This window comes from Esox lucius, chromosome 6, assembly GCF_011004845.1.
Source record: "Esox lucius isolate fEsoLuc1 chromosome 6, fEsoLuc1.pri, whole genome shotgun sequence".
NCBI classification, from domain to species: domain Eukaryota; kingdom Metazoa; phylum Chordata; class Actinopteri; order Esociformes; family Esocidae; genus Esox; species Esox lucius.
The window spans coordinates 20,157,912-20,175,738 of NC_047574.1; the positions used below are offsets into that span (position 1 = coordinate 20,157,912).

At 39.9% G+C, this 17,827-nt stretch overlaps 1 protein-coding gene across 7 annotated transcripts in view; it reads right to left on the reverse strand.

Moving 5' to 3' along the window:
- Window positions 1-17,827, reverse strand: part of cdh23 (cadherin-related 23) — a 306,221-nt gene that overhangs the window by 120,917 nt on the left and 167,477 nt on the right. For all 7 annotated transcript variants that reach the window (XM_034292848.1, XM_034292850.1, XM_020047355.3 and 4 more), the window contains exons 10-11: window positions 5,030-5,142; window positions 731-919 (exon numbers count right to left, since the gene is read on the reverse strand). In XM_034292848.1, the coding sequence (XP_034148739.1) occupies window positions 731-919; window positions 5,030-5,142 (302 nt within the window). The remainder of the gene's footprint in view (window positions 1-730; window positions 920-5,029; window positions 5,143-17,827) is intronic.

Below are 17,827 nucleotides of genomic sequence, written 5' to 3' on the forward strand. Positions count from 1 at the left end.
TGCTTCTTGTCCTCCCTTCACCTGACTTGCAGTTATCTGTCAAATTCAATCCTGGCGGCCGCTGGCAGGAATCAATCAGAGTTGACTAGCTTTCGGCTTATCTCAACCTGCTGTGATTGATTTTCCTCGTTAGGTATAATTTGACGCTCTATTCCACCTCTTCCAAAGCAAATTAAATTGTAGTCGAATTGGACTCCTGGTCTTGGGCTACCGTGAGTAACCAAGCAACAATGTGTGTAAGAAGATGGGGTGGTGGTGGGTTATATAATGTGCAGGTGTGTGTGTGTGTGTGTGTGTGTGTGTGTGTGTGTGTGTGTGTGTGTGTGTGTGTGTGTGTGTAGAGAGAGAAAGACAAACTCATTGTGGTAGGTTGTTAAGATATAGCTAATGGGAGGGGATAGAAACATGATGTCAAACTAAAGGGAATTCTGTTGAACAGGAAGGTCTGCTTGGTGCCTGGCTTGACACACTCATTCAGCAAAGCCCAATGACTCCTCTGTCCCCACTTGCTACTTTTCTGCACATAACATGATGTCTGCACACCGAATAACAGCTTGATGCTGCATTGCTTTTGAACATGGCCCAAAGGGCCTCACACTCATCCAGCATAGCGAATATACCTTTTCACTAGGATATTGTTCTTTAAATATGATTTGAAAAAAGTCTAATTTAAATGAGGTTTGTAAATGTTTGTTGCTAGCTGCTTGTGTTATTATTGACAGTGACCCACCTCGTCCTTGTCCTCAGCCTGGATGAAGAGAGGCAGGGCGAAGCCCACCTGGGCCAGCTCTGTGATGAGCACGCGGTACTCTGAGCTGTTGAACCTCGGCGCATTGTCGTTCTTGTCAATCAGCAGGATGGTAAAGGTGGTCATCACCGAGGCATCCGACGGCGTCCGATCATCGTACAACTCTGTGCCCTGAAGGAGGTATGGAAAAGGGGAGGGGGTTATATGAAAAGGGGAGGGGTTATATGAAAAGGGGAGGGGTTATATGAAAAGGGGAGGGGATAATGGGAAAAGCAAAGGCACATGCAGTAAGTAAGAGTGCAATAACCTCAACGAGAGAGCAAGGGAGATTTGTAATATCTGTGAAAAGAGGTAATTAAACACTGTCAGATTCCTTAATGCCTTCTATGTCCTGTAAACTCTTGAAAGGTTCTAAAACTGCCATGATACCTAATGTAGCAGCATAAGCTCATTTCTCTTTCATGTTATACGTTTTTTTTAAAGGCTTTTAAATGTTTTGTTTTTGAAAACCTATCTACAAAATCAATTACAGCAAGATGATATCTGCATTTAATTATCAACATGTGAATTTGTTATATAGTTGTAAAACTGCTAAGAGTAATAAAGAAAAGGGAGGGACTCCTTTTCTTCATGGCAGTTCATGGAGCACTAGGTATATAATTATTGTTTTATTGTCTCAGTACAGACGGTGGATGTATTTTAGACAAGTGCACCAATACCATCTACTAGCTAATTTGGCAATATGTGATTGTTGTAGTGTTTTATAGTGTGAGATCTCCAATCTCATGTGATGTGTTAGTATGCAATTTCCTGATTTCAGACAAATTACTTGGTTGAAGTTAAATCATGGTGATGGTATTTTCCCACAGAGAGAACATAGGCTAAAATCAAATTGATAGGAGTTTCATGATTTGGGATTCTGGGGGTGGATTACACCTGTTACTTGGCTGCCAGTTTCTGATCTTTTGAGAACATTAGCTTTTTCGGGAGCTGCCTAAATTAAGTGTGAGAGGAATTGGAAATGGAGAAATAAAGTATAGCTGAGGAACAGGTGCTCATAGTGCAGAAAACTGGTTACTTTACTGAAACTTTGTGTTGGTGAGCTGTCAATCGTCCAGAACTGCTTATACAACTAGTGTCTAACCAAAAACAACCATTCAGTTTTAACTCACAAACATTCTATATTGGTGTCAGAGTTGGGATTGTGCTGGTGAGAGTATCTAAGATGTGGGGACATGTAAGAGAGACAATTTAGAAGGCTTTAAGACATGTTATGATCTCCAAGGACATAGTGAAGGGAGCTTAGGTCAACTATTAGCAAGCTTTTCAAAAGGTTTGGAAGTAGCCAATTTGAGAGAGAGCTGTACCTGTAATGGATATAGCAAAGTAAACAGACAAGTATATACACCATGTCACAAATGCAATGAGATTTAAGAGAAGTATTCCATCACCATCTCACCAACTCTCTTTTCTTTCTTTGCGCTGCAAACGATTGGTGGAAGAGGGAGTTGAAGGGAGAAAGAGATGAATGATAGAATTGTGTTTATTCTTCCATTGGAGAAATGATAGGCAAAAGGAGTTATTGGTACAATGTCTTGCCATGTGGGTAATCAGCAGGTTCTGTCTTTGAGTGAAGAGAAACATCATATTTCAAGAAATCTCTTGCATGATCTCCAAGCTGTCACAAATGTCTCTCTATTCACTAGAAAGTGCCCTACAGGACTCATTCAAAAGTAGTGAAATAGAAAAAAAAGTGTTCCCTTGGGACCTAGCTATTATCTAAGCTGGCTGAAGTTGAGAAATTAGTTTTATAACTACAGTACTCCCAATCAATACCACCCGAAGGAAATTGGAGTTGAAGATAGAAGGAAGCGGTAAAATCTATATTTTATAAATATATTACATTTATTATATTTTTCTTTTTAGTGGGGTGTTATGAAATTTATTTTGGTTTACTATATGGGTTGATTTTGATTAAGAATGAAGAATCGAGTTTGGAATACATTATAAAAGAAGATTGATAGAATTCTCTGGTTTCATTAATACATATACACACATGTGCACAGAAGCTGACTGAAGGTTTGGGTCAAAAACATCGACATTCATCGACATTCCCTCAGAAAAAAAAACTTTTACCAGATGTCCTTCCACTTTGTCCCCTCCAATACTGGTGTTCATATATTCCATTTTGTGGAAACAATTTTGGTGAGGAAAGGGGTGAGGAAGCAGAGAAAATAGATTAAAAGAAAATACTAAGCAAATTTGAGACAGAGAATGGGAGAAAATAAAAGAACAAGAGCAATAAAGACTCCCAGCATTGGCCTAACAGCACTCTACAAATTCTCTTCATCTTTCTGGGTTGTTCCTAAGGATGACTCGCTGTTTTCTATATAAAAGTATGTCAGCCCTTAAAAAAAGTAACTCAGGGTGGGTGTAAAAATCCTGCAGCGATCACTATAAATGTACTAAAAAATATTTGTCCAGGTCAGCAGATGTCAACACATGCCCTCAAAAATGGCCACTAGGGTCAACAGTGCTAAAGTCCAACCTCAGTGAGGGCCTAAATCTTTGCCAAACCATTAATACCTAAAATGAACCCCACCCCAAAACCTTAACCAGTTGGAATGAAACTCTAAAGATAAGAATATAAGTTTCATTTTTAGTTAACAATACCTTAACATTTTTTCCTCCACTGCCACTAAACTGTTGCTTCTATTCCAATATATAATGATTTAATTATTCTTTGCAAAAACACGCTTTCAAGATCAAAGAATTGCAACCTGTCCCAAACCAAGCCAGAAGGGGCAATAAAGATTGTATTTATGTTCTGAATGTGTCTTGCTCTTCGTCATCGCTTTTCCTGTAGTCTCCCTACATTGCATAGATGCCCAGCTGGGAGCCGTAGAATGTCACAGAACTCAAAACCCGCTCACCATACATGGGGTGTAAAGTAGGCTAGTCAAACACTGAGTTGATTCAAGATTAGTCTACCCTCAGAGTTCAATTGTCCAAGATGTGTCAAGGTAAAAAGCTAGTTGTTACCCAGGTTTAAATGTATTTGCCTTGCTCAGCTAAGCTGTTTGTGTCATTACGTTTATATGGCAGCATGTGTATGTCGACTGTTGTGCATGTGCAGATATAAACCGAAATTGCCCGGGAAATGTTTGGATTGTGTTGAATAACTCCCTGCTATCAATCAATCAGCATCCAGGGTCCAAACAATCAAGTGTATAATGTATTTAGGGTTATAGAATTGGTTAGTGACGACATTCATATTAAGAGGGAGATATGCCTTTGACGTTCACATGAGTATAAGATTTCATAAAACTATGTGTTGGGCTGAAACGTGGGCCCTCAGTACATTACAGGGTGTTGAGTTATGAAATAAATAATTCCTTTGTTTGATGACCCCTTGAATTAGGGCATAGCTAAACGAGTTAACACTGTCCTATTCTTAATTACTGACAGTGTAAGGATTATATTACAAGAAGAAGGGAAGAAAAGCAAGTGGGAAGAAAGCAAGATGTGGCAATGGTAGAGCAAAAGCATTATGTTGAAATTATAAAGATCCAGGGCCAATTATACAAATTAAAGCTTCCATTTTTTAGAAAGACAATGTTAATGCATTTGATGCAGAAACATATATAAAGAAATGTCAGTTTTGTGAAAGCCCATACTTCATCAGCAGGTCAAATAAAAACGTTCCCCATAATTAAACTTCTAAATGATCCATCTGTGAAATCGCTAAAATTGTGTAGTAATGAGCTATAGCTCTTGGACTGGAGAGCCATTACATTTTGAAAACACTTTCAAAACAATTATCTGCACTCCAGATCTTAAGTCAGCCAAATGATGGTTTGGGCACACTTGTCTAAAACATCTCCATCCGTCCATATTGTCATGACAAAGTAAACACTATATTTAGTTCAAACTGACTTAGTGTGCACTCGGGTTAACTATAAATGGACCTAGCTAGCCCACCTGTCCTGAGAAAACTTACATCTCAACAGATTTCAACAAGACACATTCTTCTTACTCATCTGGTTTTAATGTTAATCATAGAAATGTCAGGTTTTGGGTGGATTTCCCCACGGCACCCATAGATATTCATCCCCGCATTCAAAGTGAACAGAGACGTTAAACACTGAAATTATTTCAAGATGTCTTGTTAAGAAATCCAAAACTGAAATGCCTTGAATTAAATCTTTATTGGGTATTATACTGTATATTGTGGCGGCAGTACACGGACATACAGACAGGTGGACAGGCACACAAACATACCTTGACGGTGAGAGTGAAGCCAGGCGAGAAGAGGGGGTTTTCCCTGTCCAGCAGTCCATTGACCGTCAAAGAGCCGCTGATGTAGTCCAGAGCAAATATACTGTTTGTGTTGCCTGGAGGAAGGAGAGGAGAGGGGAGAGAGACGAGCAGAAGAAAGGGGAGGTAGAGGGAGAGAGTCAGTGATCAGATAAATGATTAAACAGGCATATTGGATAGAGACACAACTAGGACTAATTGGACAGGTCTGTGGAGGTGATCTGTGGACTGTGCGTGAGTGGAAAACTTTGAGACTTGTCGCCAGATTTTAATCGGAGAAAACATTATTGTATAGTGTGAACCTTCCATGGTAACGTGGGACAGTTTTAAAGACAAATAGTTCTGAACCGCGAGCAGTCTTCCTGCAACGCTGTGTTAGTTATCCGGTAAATAACATGTCAGCAAGTTTATATGGTCTGGCCAAAGCACTTTGAGTTCATATGTCGCGCCTTATGGTGCAGCAAGAGTTTCTTGTTGCTAATGTGAATACAACACTTTAATTGCATATTATGTTTTCACAACAATTGTTGTAGTCTAAATCTCTTAAACCTGAGGTGTCTAAGCCCAGGTTAACTGACCAATAAACCTCCCACCCAAATTATTTTACTTCAAAATACAGTGAAGGGAGAAGATTCGCCCCCTTACACACGTTTTCATATGTTTGACACAGTCAAAACTATCATTGGATCTTTAAAGTTATCCACTAGACTTAATAACAGATATGAACCTAAGGGGGGGGGGGGGGGGGGAGCAAAAATAAACTTAATGAAAAATGGTATGCAACAACCCATGTGATAAAACCATTGCCAGCTAACACTCAACAATGGTTTGTGCTATATTTAGCAGCCGCTAAAAATCAGTGTCTTAAGCTGGCTCAGCGTCATAAGCTGGTGCCACGTGCCCACCAAGTCTGATGTGTAAGTTTCACACTTCCCCAATTGCCACCATGTGAATGAATTATCATAAGCCGCTTTGGGTAAAAGTATTAGCTATTTCATGTCTCTTTTTGTCCCCATTCCGTTTAATTTACCAGCATTCTTTTGTGTATTTTTTTTTTCTATCTTGGTTGTTATCCATGCATATGATTTTTAACACCATTCTAATCCAAGAAGGAATGATGCAATTCCTGTGAGTGCTTTGGCAAAGGTTAAGCTCACATCCATTGTTTTCCATAATCAATAACAGGGGATAAAACTGCTTAAAACAGGTTTAAACCCCTCTTGACAAATTCACACATTCTTTCTCTCCTTCCCTCTCTACCTCTCCAAGTGGCTCATCCTTTCTCTTGGTCAGCGCGTTGCCTCTATCCATCCTTTGTCTCAACTTCTCTCACCCTCTCTCTGCATCTCTCTCTACTTGTCACCCTCGCTCTCTGTGCTGGCCTCTTCTCTGCTTCTCTCTTTCAGTTTGCCTCGCTCTGTCCCTCAGGCAGCTGGTAGCTATCTTCTCTGCACACTAATTATATCCAGCAGATGGAGATGACAGACACAAGTGATAAGACTCCCTCCATTTTCGCTCTCTCCTCAAGTCTCCCCCTCTTTCTCTGCTCCGATGTCTCTCCTCCCTGGACTTGTCTGTCCTCCCATCTCACCTACTTCCTGCCCTTTCGCTCACCCCTCCTCCCGTCTCATACCCCTCCCATCACCTTCTACAGGGTCTCCTCCTCCCATTCTGTCTCGCCCCCTGTCTCCTGTCAAGACACTCCCTCTGCCTCTCACAGTCACTCTGCCCTCAGCCCAGTAATCTCATCAAGGGTGCTTTACATTGTTATTCTAAATTGACATGACAAATCATTTCTGCGCCAGGGTTCTGTGGTACCTTGCATGCCAAGTGGCGCTTGGACTCACTTGAGATTCCAAGTGGTGGCTACACTTGTCGCAGGTAGCTGAAGGAGCTGTGCTGTAATTGCAAGACAGTGGGTATTTCTACATTTGAATAGTACTGCTGCAATCTAGTCAATGGACAGAAGACAAAGGGCTGGACACTACTGGGTTGGATAGGAGTAATCAGAAACGAGAAGACCACTAGGGTACACTAGGCTTATTCAGTTGTATCTTCTTGATACGACTACAAGCTGACAAGGGGAAAAAATTGTTGATGTGCAGCTTGAGCAAGGCAATTAACCATAATTGGAGGCAGAGGGTGTATCACAAAAGCATTTCCAATTCACACTTGTGTGAAATAGCACAAATAGCACCCGACCAATAATGTTGTGTATTAGTATATAATGTATCAGTATTTACTACAGTGTGGATGTGGATGGGATTCAAGACATTAATGTTGGTGGATTTGTAAATAAACTATGTGTAACTACATTAAACAGCGCAGAACAGGAGTGGATATACCAAATTATTTTGCCTTTCCCCCTTTTTTGTTTCACCTAGGAACAGGAAGTGTTCTTGTGACCTGCGAAAGAACCAATAAAAGTTCCATGTAGAGACATTCCACCCACCAAAATACGTTCTAGAATCAGTTTCAAAGAAAATGTCTGAACTGATAATGGTATCAAACTGGTACTGTAATTCCCCGTTTATAAACCGTACCATTATAACTGTGTGTATACAAACCCACATTTTCCCAGAGAATTATTACTTTTTTAAACATCTGTCATAGAGCAATACCAAAATTAATTTGTTGAAGAATAAAATATGGTTTTGAAAATCATATAACACCAATTGTATTATATTTGAGTTTCTGAGACCTTTCATCAAGCAAACATCTGTGAAAAAGTTTGCTGTTGGAAAAAAGGTAAACTTGTGTATGAGCCGCACCCATGTATTAACCGCTGGTGAAAAACGTTTTTAAGATCTGTGTATAAGCCCCGGTTTATAAACAGGAAATTATGGTCATGAATTAAGAGAACCCCCCCATATTTAATTACAACCACAGCTATAACTAGCCTAAGTTGAGAGAGCAGCTGAAAGATCTAAGGAATCACCTCCATACTTTCCAATACATTTCCTCTTTTTAGTCTCCGAACAGTTCAGAGAGTTGTACTGTGTACAACTGCAAGCTGTGCCACTGACATATAGTGTGTTCCAAATGGCACTCTCTTCCTTAGGTAGTGGGACCTGGTCAAAAGCAGTGCAATAAATAGGCAATAGGGAGCCAGTTGGAACACAGCCATGGGGCTTTGTGCGTACAACTGTCCTCAGAAAAGTGAGCTCATAATATTTGAGTTCTGGGCTCCAGTAATAGTCAATTGGCAGCTGCCCACAGGTAAGGTTGAACGGATTAACCTATGGGCCAACCTTGCCATTGTTCAAACTCTCTACTACTGTAGAGAGGGGGGGGATCAAGGGGAGAAAGGTGAGGCAGTCTGGAAGATGGAGGAGGAGCAATGCACAGTGGGTAATTACACTGAATTGAGGGCAATCGTTGGGAGAGGGGAAGGAGTCGAGGAAGAGGAAGAGAAACAGGAGGTAGAGTGGAGAAAACATGGAAAAGGGAGAAGGGGAACAGTCGGATACATACAGTTGAGCTCATACGTTTGCATACCCTGGCAGACATTTTAGTTTGGCATTGATTTTGAAAATATTACTGATCATGCAAATGTAAGGATGTAAGTCTTATATAAAATGTAAGTCTTTTATATAAGGATAGTGATCATATGAAGCCATTCATTATCACAGTTGTTCGGCTCCTTTTAAATGATTATGATAACAGAAATCACCCTGATCAAAAGTTTACATACCCTTGGCCTTGTTACAGACACAGAAGGTGACACACAGGTGAAAATGGAAATTTAAAGATGCATTTCCCACACCTGTGGCTTTTTAAATTGCAGTTAGTGTCTAAGTATAAATAGTTAGCTCTCATGTGGATGCACGGAGCAGTCTAGATACTGAGCCGGGGGAGCAGAAAATAACTGTCAAATAACCTGCACAACAAGGTAATGGAACTTTATAAAGATGGAAAAGGATATAAAAAGATATCCAAAGCCTTGAAAAATGCCAGTCAGTACTGTTCAATCACCTATTAAGAAGTGGAAGATTCTGGGCCATGTATAGGGGATATAAAAAGTATCCACTCGCCTGTTAAAATGCCAAGTTCTTGTTATGTAAAAGAATGAGACAAAGATAAATCATGTCAGAACTAATGTGACCTATAACATGAACAATTCAATTGAGAAACAAAATTCTGACATGATTTATCTTTGTCTCATTCTTTTACATCACAAAAGCATGGCATTTTAACAGGGGTGTGTAGACTTTTTATATCCACTGTAGACCAAGGAAGATTTAATCTAAAACTGCCAGAAGAATTGTTCGGGATACAAAGAAAAGCCCTCAGGAGAAATGCAAGCTACTCTGGAAAAAGACAGTACAATACGATGATACTTGAACAAAAATGTGCTGCATGGTGCTGCATTGTGTTTTATTGCTGTTTAAGTGTAGGATATTATACAGTATGGCTATTTAAAACATATGTCCAGAACTCTGGAATTTTAACGGCCATTTTGGCCGACTTGATAAGACAAATAAGTGACTGAAACGCGCTTGTCTTTTAAATAATAAGGTTGCAAAATTAGGCTACATTATGGGGCATTATTTTAAAAATAAATAGCTTTTTTGTCATTATTTAATCAAAACAAAATTGTCAGGCCTACTGTACCTGACTGTTGTAGTCTAACTTTTATTTATTTGTCAATGCAATTGCTTTGGATTTTTTTTTTTTAAAGCTACACCCTCCTTTCATTACTTTTCCTAAATAGGTGTAGCATATTACATTGTTCCGTTATCAGAATTAAAAACTCCCAAACTGAAAACTATTTGGAGACTAATTATCGTTTTTTTACTCCCTATTCCTAATAACTGATTGGGTATGTGACAATACAAGTATTTTAACAGGGGCTTAGTCTCACCCATCTTTCTCCTTGGGTTAATGTGGAGTAATTAACAGTAATTTGTCGGCTTAAGGCCATATAGCAAATAAACGAATTACAAAGTCTGTTCAAACGCCATTTTATTAGAAACTTTAGAAAAATCCATTGTTATTTACCCCTGAAAAAATGAATGAAACAATGATGGGTTGAAAGTGTAGCCTATTGGCACTTTAATATCACGTTACTATAAAGGTTTTTGAAGGAACATAGTTTGTACTCTTTGTACTTTTTTAAATGTTGATGCAGGACATTCATTCATGTAACTGGTGGTTTGCACGAACAATAGGCTAAGTAATATACATTATTCAAGGGATAATATACATCTAATTTGTTAATATGATTACAGTGCGGTAACCATTTTTATTTATTGAAGGACACTTCAATATAAACTACAGTTGGCCTATAGGGGGCAGTTTGACATGGTCGTGTTGCGTTGGGACTGTTAACGATCAAAACACCTGTGCGTTCTCATAGCGCTTCAAGGAAAAGCCATGTCTTTCTCATCATTTATCCTGTTTTCCTGGTCGGTAAATTACAAAAGTACACTGGACCTTTCAATACAGTTTGATTACTTTGATAAACCAGTTAAAGTGTATGTAGAAGGTTAGAAAAGTGTGGTAATTGTATAACTATGACAGAGACCCATATCTATGTAAAATGCCATGACGGTGATACATTCCTTTGGACATTAAATTTTTTTTACTGTACTGTACTGAATAGTTTATTTTTCGAAACAACACACCTGATAATATCCATAGCATTAATAAATATTTAATTTTGTAACTGTATTGTTTAGGAACTTTGCATTCGTTGCACTGTAAGGGTTAACGATTAGCTAGTTCCTTGTTGGCTGGCTCCAGTTAGCTGTATGCTAGCTTCGGTCAACTGTTAGTCAGTTCCGGGTAGCTAACTTGCTCAGCCATGTTCTATTAGTGTTAACATGAAGGTAATTTGTTAAACTATCACTATCTAGCCTACTTTATAAATAATGTTTTCAATGTGATTATATTATGAATAGTTTATATTACTTAGGCTATTGTTCATGCAAAGAACTAGGTACTGTACATGAATGGATGTCCTGTATCAACCTTAACAAATTACAGTACTAATTGTATTCTTGCAAAAAAAGCAACATGAGTTTATGTCCTGTGTCAACATGAAAAAATTACACTACACCCTGTTTGTTAATGCATTTGTAAACCATTAATAAAGTTAGGGTTATCATTGTTAACCGTTTGTTCATGTCTTGTTCATCATTGTTCGGTCAAGGTAACTACTGCATTTGTTAATGGTTGTTCATGTACCCAAGAAAGTGTTACCCAAGTAGGATTGTTGAAATACGTTTTAAAATTTTTTAAGGAAACATTTGTTGTGCAAAAACAATACAGGAAATGTATTGCTTTTGTTAAGGTATTTAAAAGCATTTGACAAACTTAATGACATCTTTATGACAAGTCCAAATTGTACCACTGTACTTGAGGTAAAGACAAATATTCATGACACAATTCTAATGGTCTTGTTAGCAATCAGCCGTTTCGTATAGTGGTTGAAATAATTATGGAATATCCGGTTGTCAAGGGAGAGAGTAACTCAATTATTTATTGCAGCATTTGATAGTCTATTAGCTCATGCTGTTACAGGCTCAATCTCTTCTCTTCTCACTGTAATGTTGGTTACAATCTGATATATACATTGAAGAGTGTGTCTATCTAGCAAAGATCGTGTTTCTAGAAGTTAACCCCCCCCATGCCAAATGGTCAATGTAAACTTTCCTGTGGTTATAAGAGCGCAACCTACAGAGAGATAATCTAAACAGGGAGGTTTCTGTTCTCATTATCTAGGCACATTCCCTTCCAATGAAACATACATTCACATTGTAATTGTTAATGCTCATATTCCACAGTCTCATGACAACCAATGTCAAAACCAACCACATATGACAGTTGTATTTAATGCTAACACATACAAGTTTGATAATCAGGCCTGCTATGACATGTTTATGACAGTTTATGTGCCAAAGCATGGTTTTGCGGTTGCTCCGTAGCTGACTGGAAGGCCCTGCATCGGGTGGTGGGAACTGCTCAGCACATCACTGGAACCCAGCTCCCAGCCATCGTAGATCTACAGCACAAGCTGTGTCTGCACAGGGTGTGTGGCATCACCAGGGACCCTTCACATCCATGCCTCCTTCCATCAGGTAGGTGGTGCAGCTCTCTTCATTCCCGCACCAGCAAGCTCAGGAATTTCTTTCCCCCATCTGCTGTAACCCTGCTGGACTCTGTGACCAATCACTAACCATATCCATCCTTTGTACTACTGGACTCTGACACTGCCTTGCAAAGTCTGAAGTTTTCAGATGATAGAGGTACATGTCTACCTTGGGAACCTCATTGCTGCAATCCCTGCATTTCAGTTGCACATGCTACCCTACTCCTTCAATTTCATTGTACTGTACTTGTTCAATTACAATAAAGTTGAATCTAATCTAATGTTGTCGTGGTTAATATCAAGTTGTCATAACAAAGACACTGAAAGGATTGTTGTCTTAGTTAATGTCAAGTGGTCATAACAAAGACACTGACAGGTTGTGTTGACTCAGTTAATATCAAAGACATCCCAAACAATGTCAAACTTGAAAAAATGACATAATCAACCGAATGACAACATTCATAAAGGTTCATAATGATTCTTACATGTGTCATGTCATGGCTATGACAATATCATGACAATGTAATGTCACTTATGCACACCCCTTCAAATAATGTTACCTGAGATTCATGTGTGTAGACCTATAATTAAATATACGTTCTCAGTTCTCAGAAAACAGTTAATCAAGCAAAGCAACACAGCAACATGGAATCAAACAAAGAAAACATAGCAATCCATGAACAGGATTATAGTAGACGATATTCCTCAGATTTTTTATGTTTTATTCTGGCCATATAAATACCGAAGCAGGCTTGAATAACAGCAGTTTCAGGTGGGTGTCGACATTCTCACAGATGCCACCTGGTGGTCATTCTTATTTTTTATTAGTTTTTGTCCATGCCGCACGGCACTGCAACTTGCTGCGGTGCATACCGCGGCATTGCCTCGTCGTGGACCATCCCCTTGTGTCTGGAATTAAATGAGCGGCATCTGTATATATTATATATATAAATACAGACTTGCATAAAACATAAAACAGAGCTGTATATATTCCCCATCCTTGCCTTGACGCCACATCGGTAATCTCCCTTACTCGGGGTCAGCTGTGTAGGCTCTGCTGCTGTTGCTGATCCACCGTCTTCACGTTCATATAATTACATTGTTATTGACTTAAAGTTAATTGTATATTTCTTACACTGTATATTGCATGTATAGCCTACTGTTTTTGGTGACAGTACATACCCTAATCTGATGATCTTTTCACCAGTCATTTTCGTTTGTCCCGCAATCTCTCTTAAAATAAATCTGTCATTCTAGGCAAGGCCTACTAAATGTCACCTGAAAATTATTTTTTTTTAAATGTGGATTGGATGTAGTTTGAGGTTACCAAGTTTTAAGGAAATATTTTGACATGCTTGGGTGTAAAAGAAAACTAGGATCCACTTGTGACTGACTTTACGCACATCCACGATGTCAGGACCCGCGTGGCCGTATGCAAGGTTGCCAGATTTCATTGACTGTAAACTGCTATTCTTCCTTAGACTCCAGAAAAAAAATCAACCTGCCCAAGCTCCATAAAAATAGCCCAAATATGTAGAAAACAACCCACATGGCAACACTGTTAATATTGAAAAAGTTCCCTCCTACTGTCACATTAGCTGTAGTGTTTCGTTGGTATTTTATTTATGAGTGTAAAATGTGGTTTTACCATGCCAACACACAGGCAGTGCAAGATTTTGGGAAGGCCATCGCCTTTGAGATTTGAATGCAGAAAAAACCCTGTGTATAGATATATAGAATGCCAAGCGCCATATTTGGAGAGGGGTCAACAAGGCTTGTAGTGAAATGAATACCATCCCCACTGGGAAGCATGGTGGTGTCTCACTGATGTTTTGGGCGGGTGTGAGCTCTATAGGCACAGGAATCTTGTGAAAATTGATGGCAAGATGAACGCAGCATGTTATCAGAAAATACTGGAAGACAATTTGCATTCTTCTGCATGAAATCTGCGCATGGGACACTCTTTGACTTTCCAGCACCACAATGACCCTAAGCACAAAGCCAAGTTAATGCAAGACGACCAAAGACTTTGCATGACCTGGAGGCATTTTGCCAAGTCAAATGGGCAGCTATAACACCTGCAAGAATTCAGGGCCTCATAGACAACTATTACAAAAGACTGCATGCTGTCATTGATTATAAAGGAGGCAATACACAGTATGAAGACCTAAGGGTATGCAAACCTTTGAACAGGGGTCAGTTCATTTTTTTGCTTTGTTGCCATGTTTTGTTTCATGATTGTGCCTTTCTGGTATGACCTACAGTTGAATGTGAATCCCATAAGAAATGAAAGATGTGTTTTGCCTGCTCACTCATGTTTTCTTTACAAACGGTACATATATTACTAACAAGAAATAATAACAAGAAAGCTAAAATGTTTTTGTGTTTTTAAATGTGTGCAAAACATAAAACTCTAATGACGTATTCAGACCCTTTGCCATAAAACTCCAAATTATAGTGGTGTAAACGCACCCCCATCTGCTTCAACAGCCCAGCAAGACCTCCCCATGGCCAATTGTGACTCATTGGGACCTTGTCAACAAATGTATGAAGAGGCTGTCAGAGAACAGGTAAGGGGAAGAGTTGGAAAAGCTGAAGAAGCCCGGGGCTATGCCTGCGGCATTCATGTTGTTGATCATGTTTACTCGTCACTAGTCTATGAATCCTGCCTGAAAGCTTGTAGTAGGCTACACATCCGTTGGTACAATGGTGCTGTTTCAGGTTGTTGGAAATTGGAATATCTCGGGGCATCCCCTAAATCTGACCCTCTTTTGCAAATGGTCCCTAGAAACATTGAGAAAATCGACTTGCTAACACCTCGCTTGTATCATGGTAGGAGGTAATTTTTTTATGCATTTCCGAGCATATGCTAAGCATCAATGTCAACGCGTTTGTTGAAACTGGGAATCATTTAGGCCCCCGTCTGAACCCTAGTCCAACAACGTTTCAACGTAATCAAAAGGTAATACCTTGACAAGCTTCAGTGTGAATCAGTGTTGGATCAAATGTCTGCACACCCAGCAACAGTACAGGTAAGAGGAGCTGATATGTGTTTTCTACAGTAGCCTAAAATAGCAGTTAATGTACTTGTAACCTTTGTCAAGTGCACAATGGTAGGATATGCTAGAACTTTTTTTAGATTTACAAATAAGCATTCCCAGTTATTGTGGTAATTTCAGGAACAGACTTAGAAAAAAACTGCTCCTGCACTTATTTAATTTCAGGTCCAGCATTATTGAAATTTACAATAAAACAAAGTACATGTTTAACATAATTCACTGCTTTAATTTAGGCTTGTAATTTAATTCACTGCATTCATTTTATACATATACATTTCTATTACATGCATATACAGTGGGGAGAACAAGTATTTGATACACTGCTGATTTTGCAGGTTTTCCTACTTACAAAGCATGTAGAGGTTTGTAATTGGCCAAGACCAGAGAGCTGTGTAAGGACATCAGGGATAAAATTGTAGACCTGCACAAGGATGGGATGGGCTACAGGAAAATAGGCAAGCAACTCGGTGAGAAGGCAACAACTGTTAGCGCAATTATTAGAAAATTTAGTTCAAGATGACGGTCAATCTCCCTCGGTCTGGGGCTCCATGCAAGATCTCACCTCTTGGGGCATCAATGATCATGAGAAAGGTGAGGGATCAGCCTAGAACTACACGGCAGGACCTGGTCAATGACCTGAAGAGAGCTGGGACCACAGTCACAAAGAAAACCATTAGTAACACTACGCCGTCATGAATTAACATCCTGCAGCACACGCAAGGTCCCCCTGCTCAAGGCAGCGCATGTCCAGGCCCGTCTGAAGTTTGCCAATGACCATCTGGATGATCCAGATGAGGAATGGGAGAAGGTCATGTGGTCTGATGAGACGAAAATAGAGATTTTTTGTCTAAACTCCACTCGCCGTGTTTGGAGGAAGAAGAAGGATGAGTACAACCCCAAGAACACCATCCTAACCGTGAAGCATGGAGGTGGAAACATCATTCTTTGGGGATGCTTTTTTGCAAAGGGGACAGGACGACTGCCCCATATTGAGGAGAGGATGGATGGGGCCATGTATCGCAAGATTTTGGCCAACTATCTTCTTCCCTCAGTAAGAGCATTGAAGATGGGTCGTGGCTGGGTCTTCCAGCATGACAACAACCCGAAACACACAGCCAGGGCAACTAAGGAGTGGCTCCGTAAGAAGCATCTCAAGGTCCTGGAGTGGCCTAGCCAGTCTCCAGACCTGAACCCAATAGAAAATCTTTGGAGGGAGCTGAAAGTTTGTATTGCCCAGCGACAGCCCCAAACCTGAAGGATCTGGAGAAGGTCTGTATGGAGGAGTGGGCCAAAATCCCTGCTGCAGTGTGTGCAAACCTGGTGAAGAACTACAGGAAACGTATGATCTCTGTAATTGCAAACAAAGGTTTCTGTACCAAATATTAAGTTCTGCTTTTCTGATGTATCAAATACTTATGTCATGCAATAAAATGCAATTCAATTACTTAATTTTCTGGATTTTTGTTTTAGATTCTGTCACTAACAGTTGAAGAGTACCTATGATAAAAATTACAGACTTCTACATGCTTTGTAAGTGGGAAAACCTGCAAAATCGGCAGTGTATCAAATACTTGTTCTCCCCACTGTATATATCCAAAAAGAATACTGATGTTTGGCAGACAACATCTGGGTAAAGACCAAAACTAGTTTGGAGAAGTTTTGCCACAATGCCAGAAGCCATATTTGACAAAAAACTGCCTTTGAACAGAAGACAAACCAACCATACAGCATGTAGGCGGTGGCTTTATGGTTTGGGGCTGCTTTGCTTCCTCAGTGCCTGGCCAACTTGCGATTATTGAGTAAACCATGAACATGATATTGTACTAGAGAATTCTTATTATCTGGTAAAAAGACAATGCTGTGGAGAAACTTGAAGTGGGCTGTGCATGCAAGAAATGACAGTTGAAGCAGTAATGTAAGGAAGAGTGCCCAAAGATTTCTCAGAGTCGTAAGACCCTCCCCTGGGTAGGGCCACAGTGTCGCCGGACCCCCCATTTCAGTTCCAAGGTCTTACGCTGCTATACTATTGTGCTGGGGGATTGGGTCAGTTCTCCTTCCCCACTAAGTTCTCCTTCTCCACTATAAATCGTTGTTGATATGAGGAATGCATTTTCTGAATTTTCCCAGTCTCCTCCCGTTTAAAAACTTTAGGAGGACATGAGGTCCTGGTCCACACCTGCGGAGTACCTGGTTTGGGGGTCCCATTGCTGTCTCTGTCCTTTTCCATCTGGTCATACTTCTGACCTAGTCTAATTTTAAATAGACTCTGGATTTAGCCCAGATACATTTATTAATGATTCCAATTGGACTCTTAATATCTCACCCGGCACAGCCAGAAGAGGACTGGTCACCCCTCTGAGCCTGGGTCCTCCCTAGGTTTCTTCCTAAGATTCGGCCTTCTTAGGGAGTTTTTCCTAGCCACTGAAATTCGACACTACTGTTGCTCCTTGGGGTTTAAGGCCGGGTGTCTCTGAAAAAGCACTTTGTGACAACTGCTGTTGTAAAAAGGGCTTTATAAATACATTTGATTGATTGATTGAATGGACAGTTACAAGAAACAGCTACATTAAGTTATTTCAGCCCAAGGGGGCTAAACCAGCTATAGAAGTT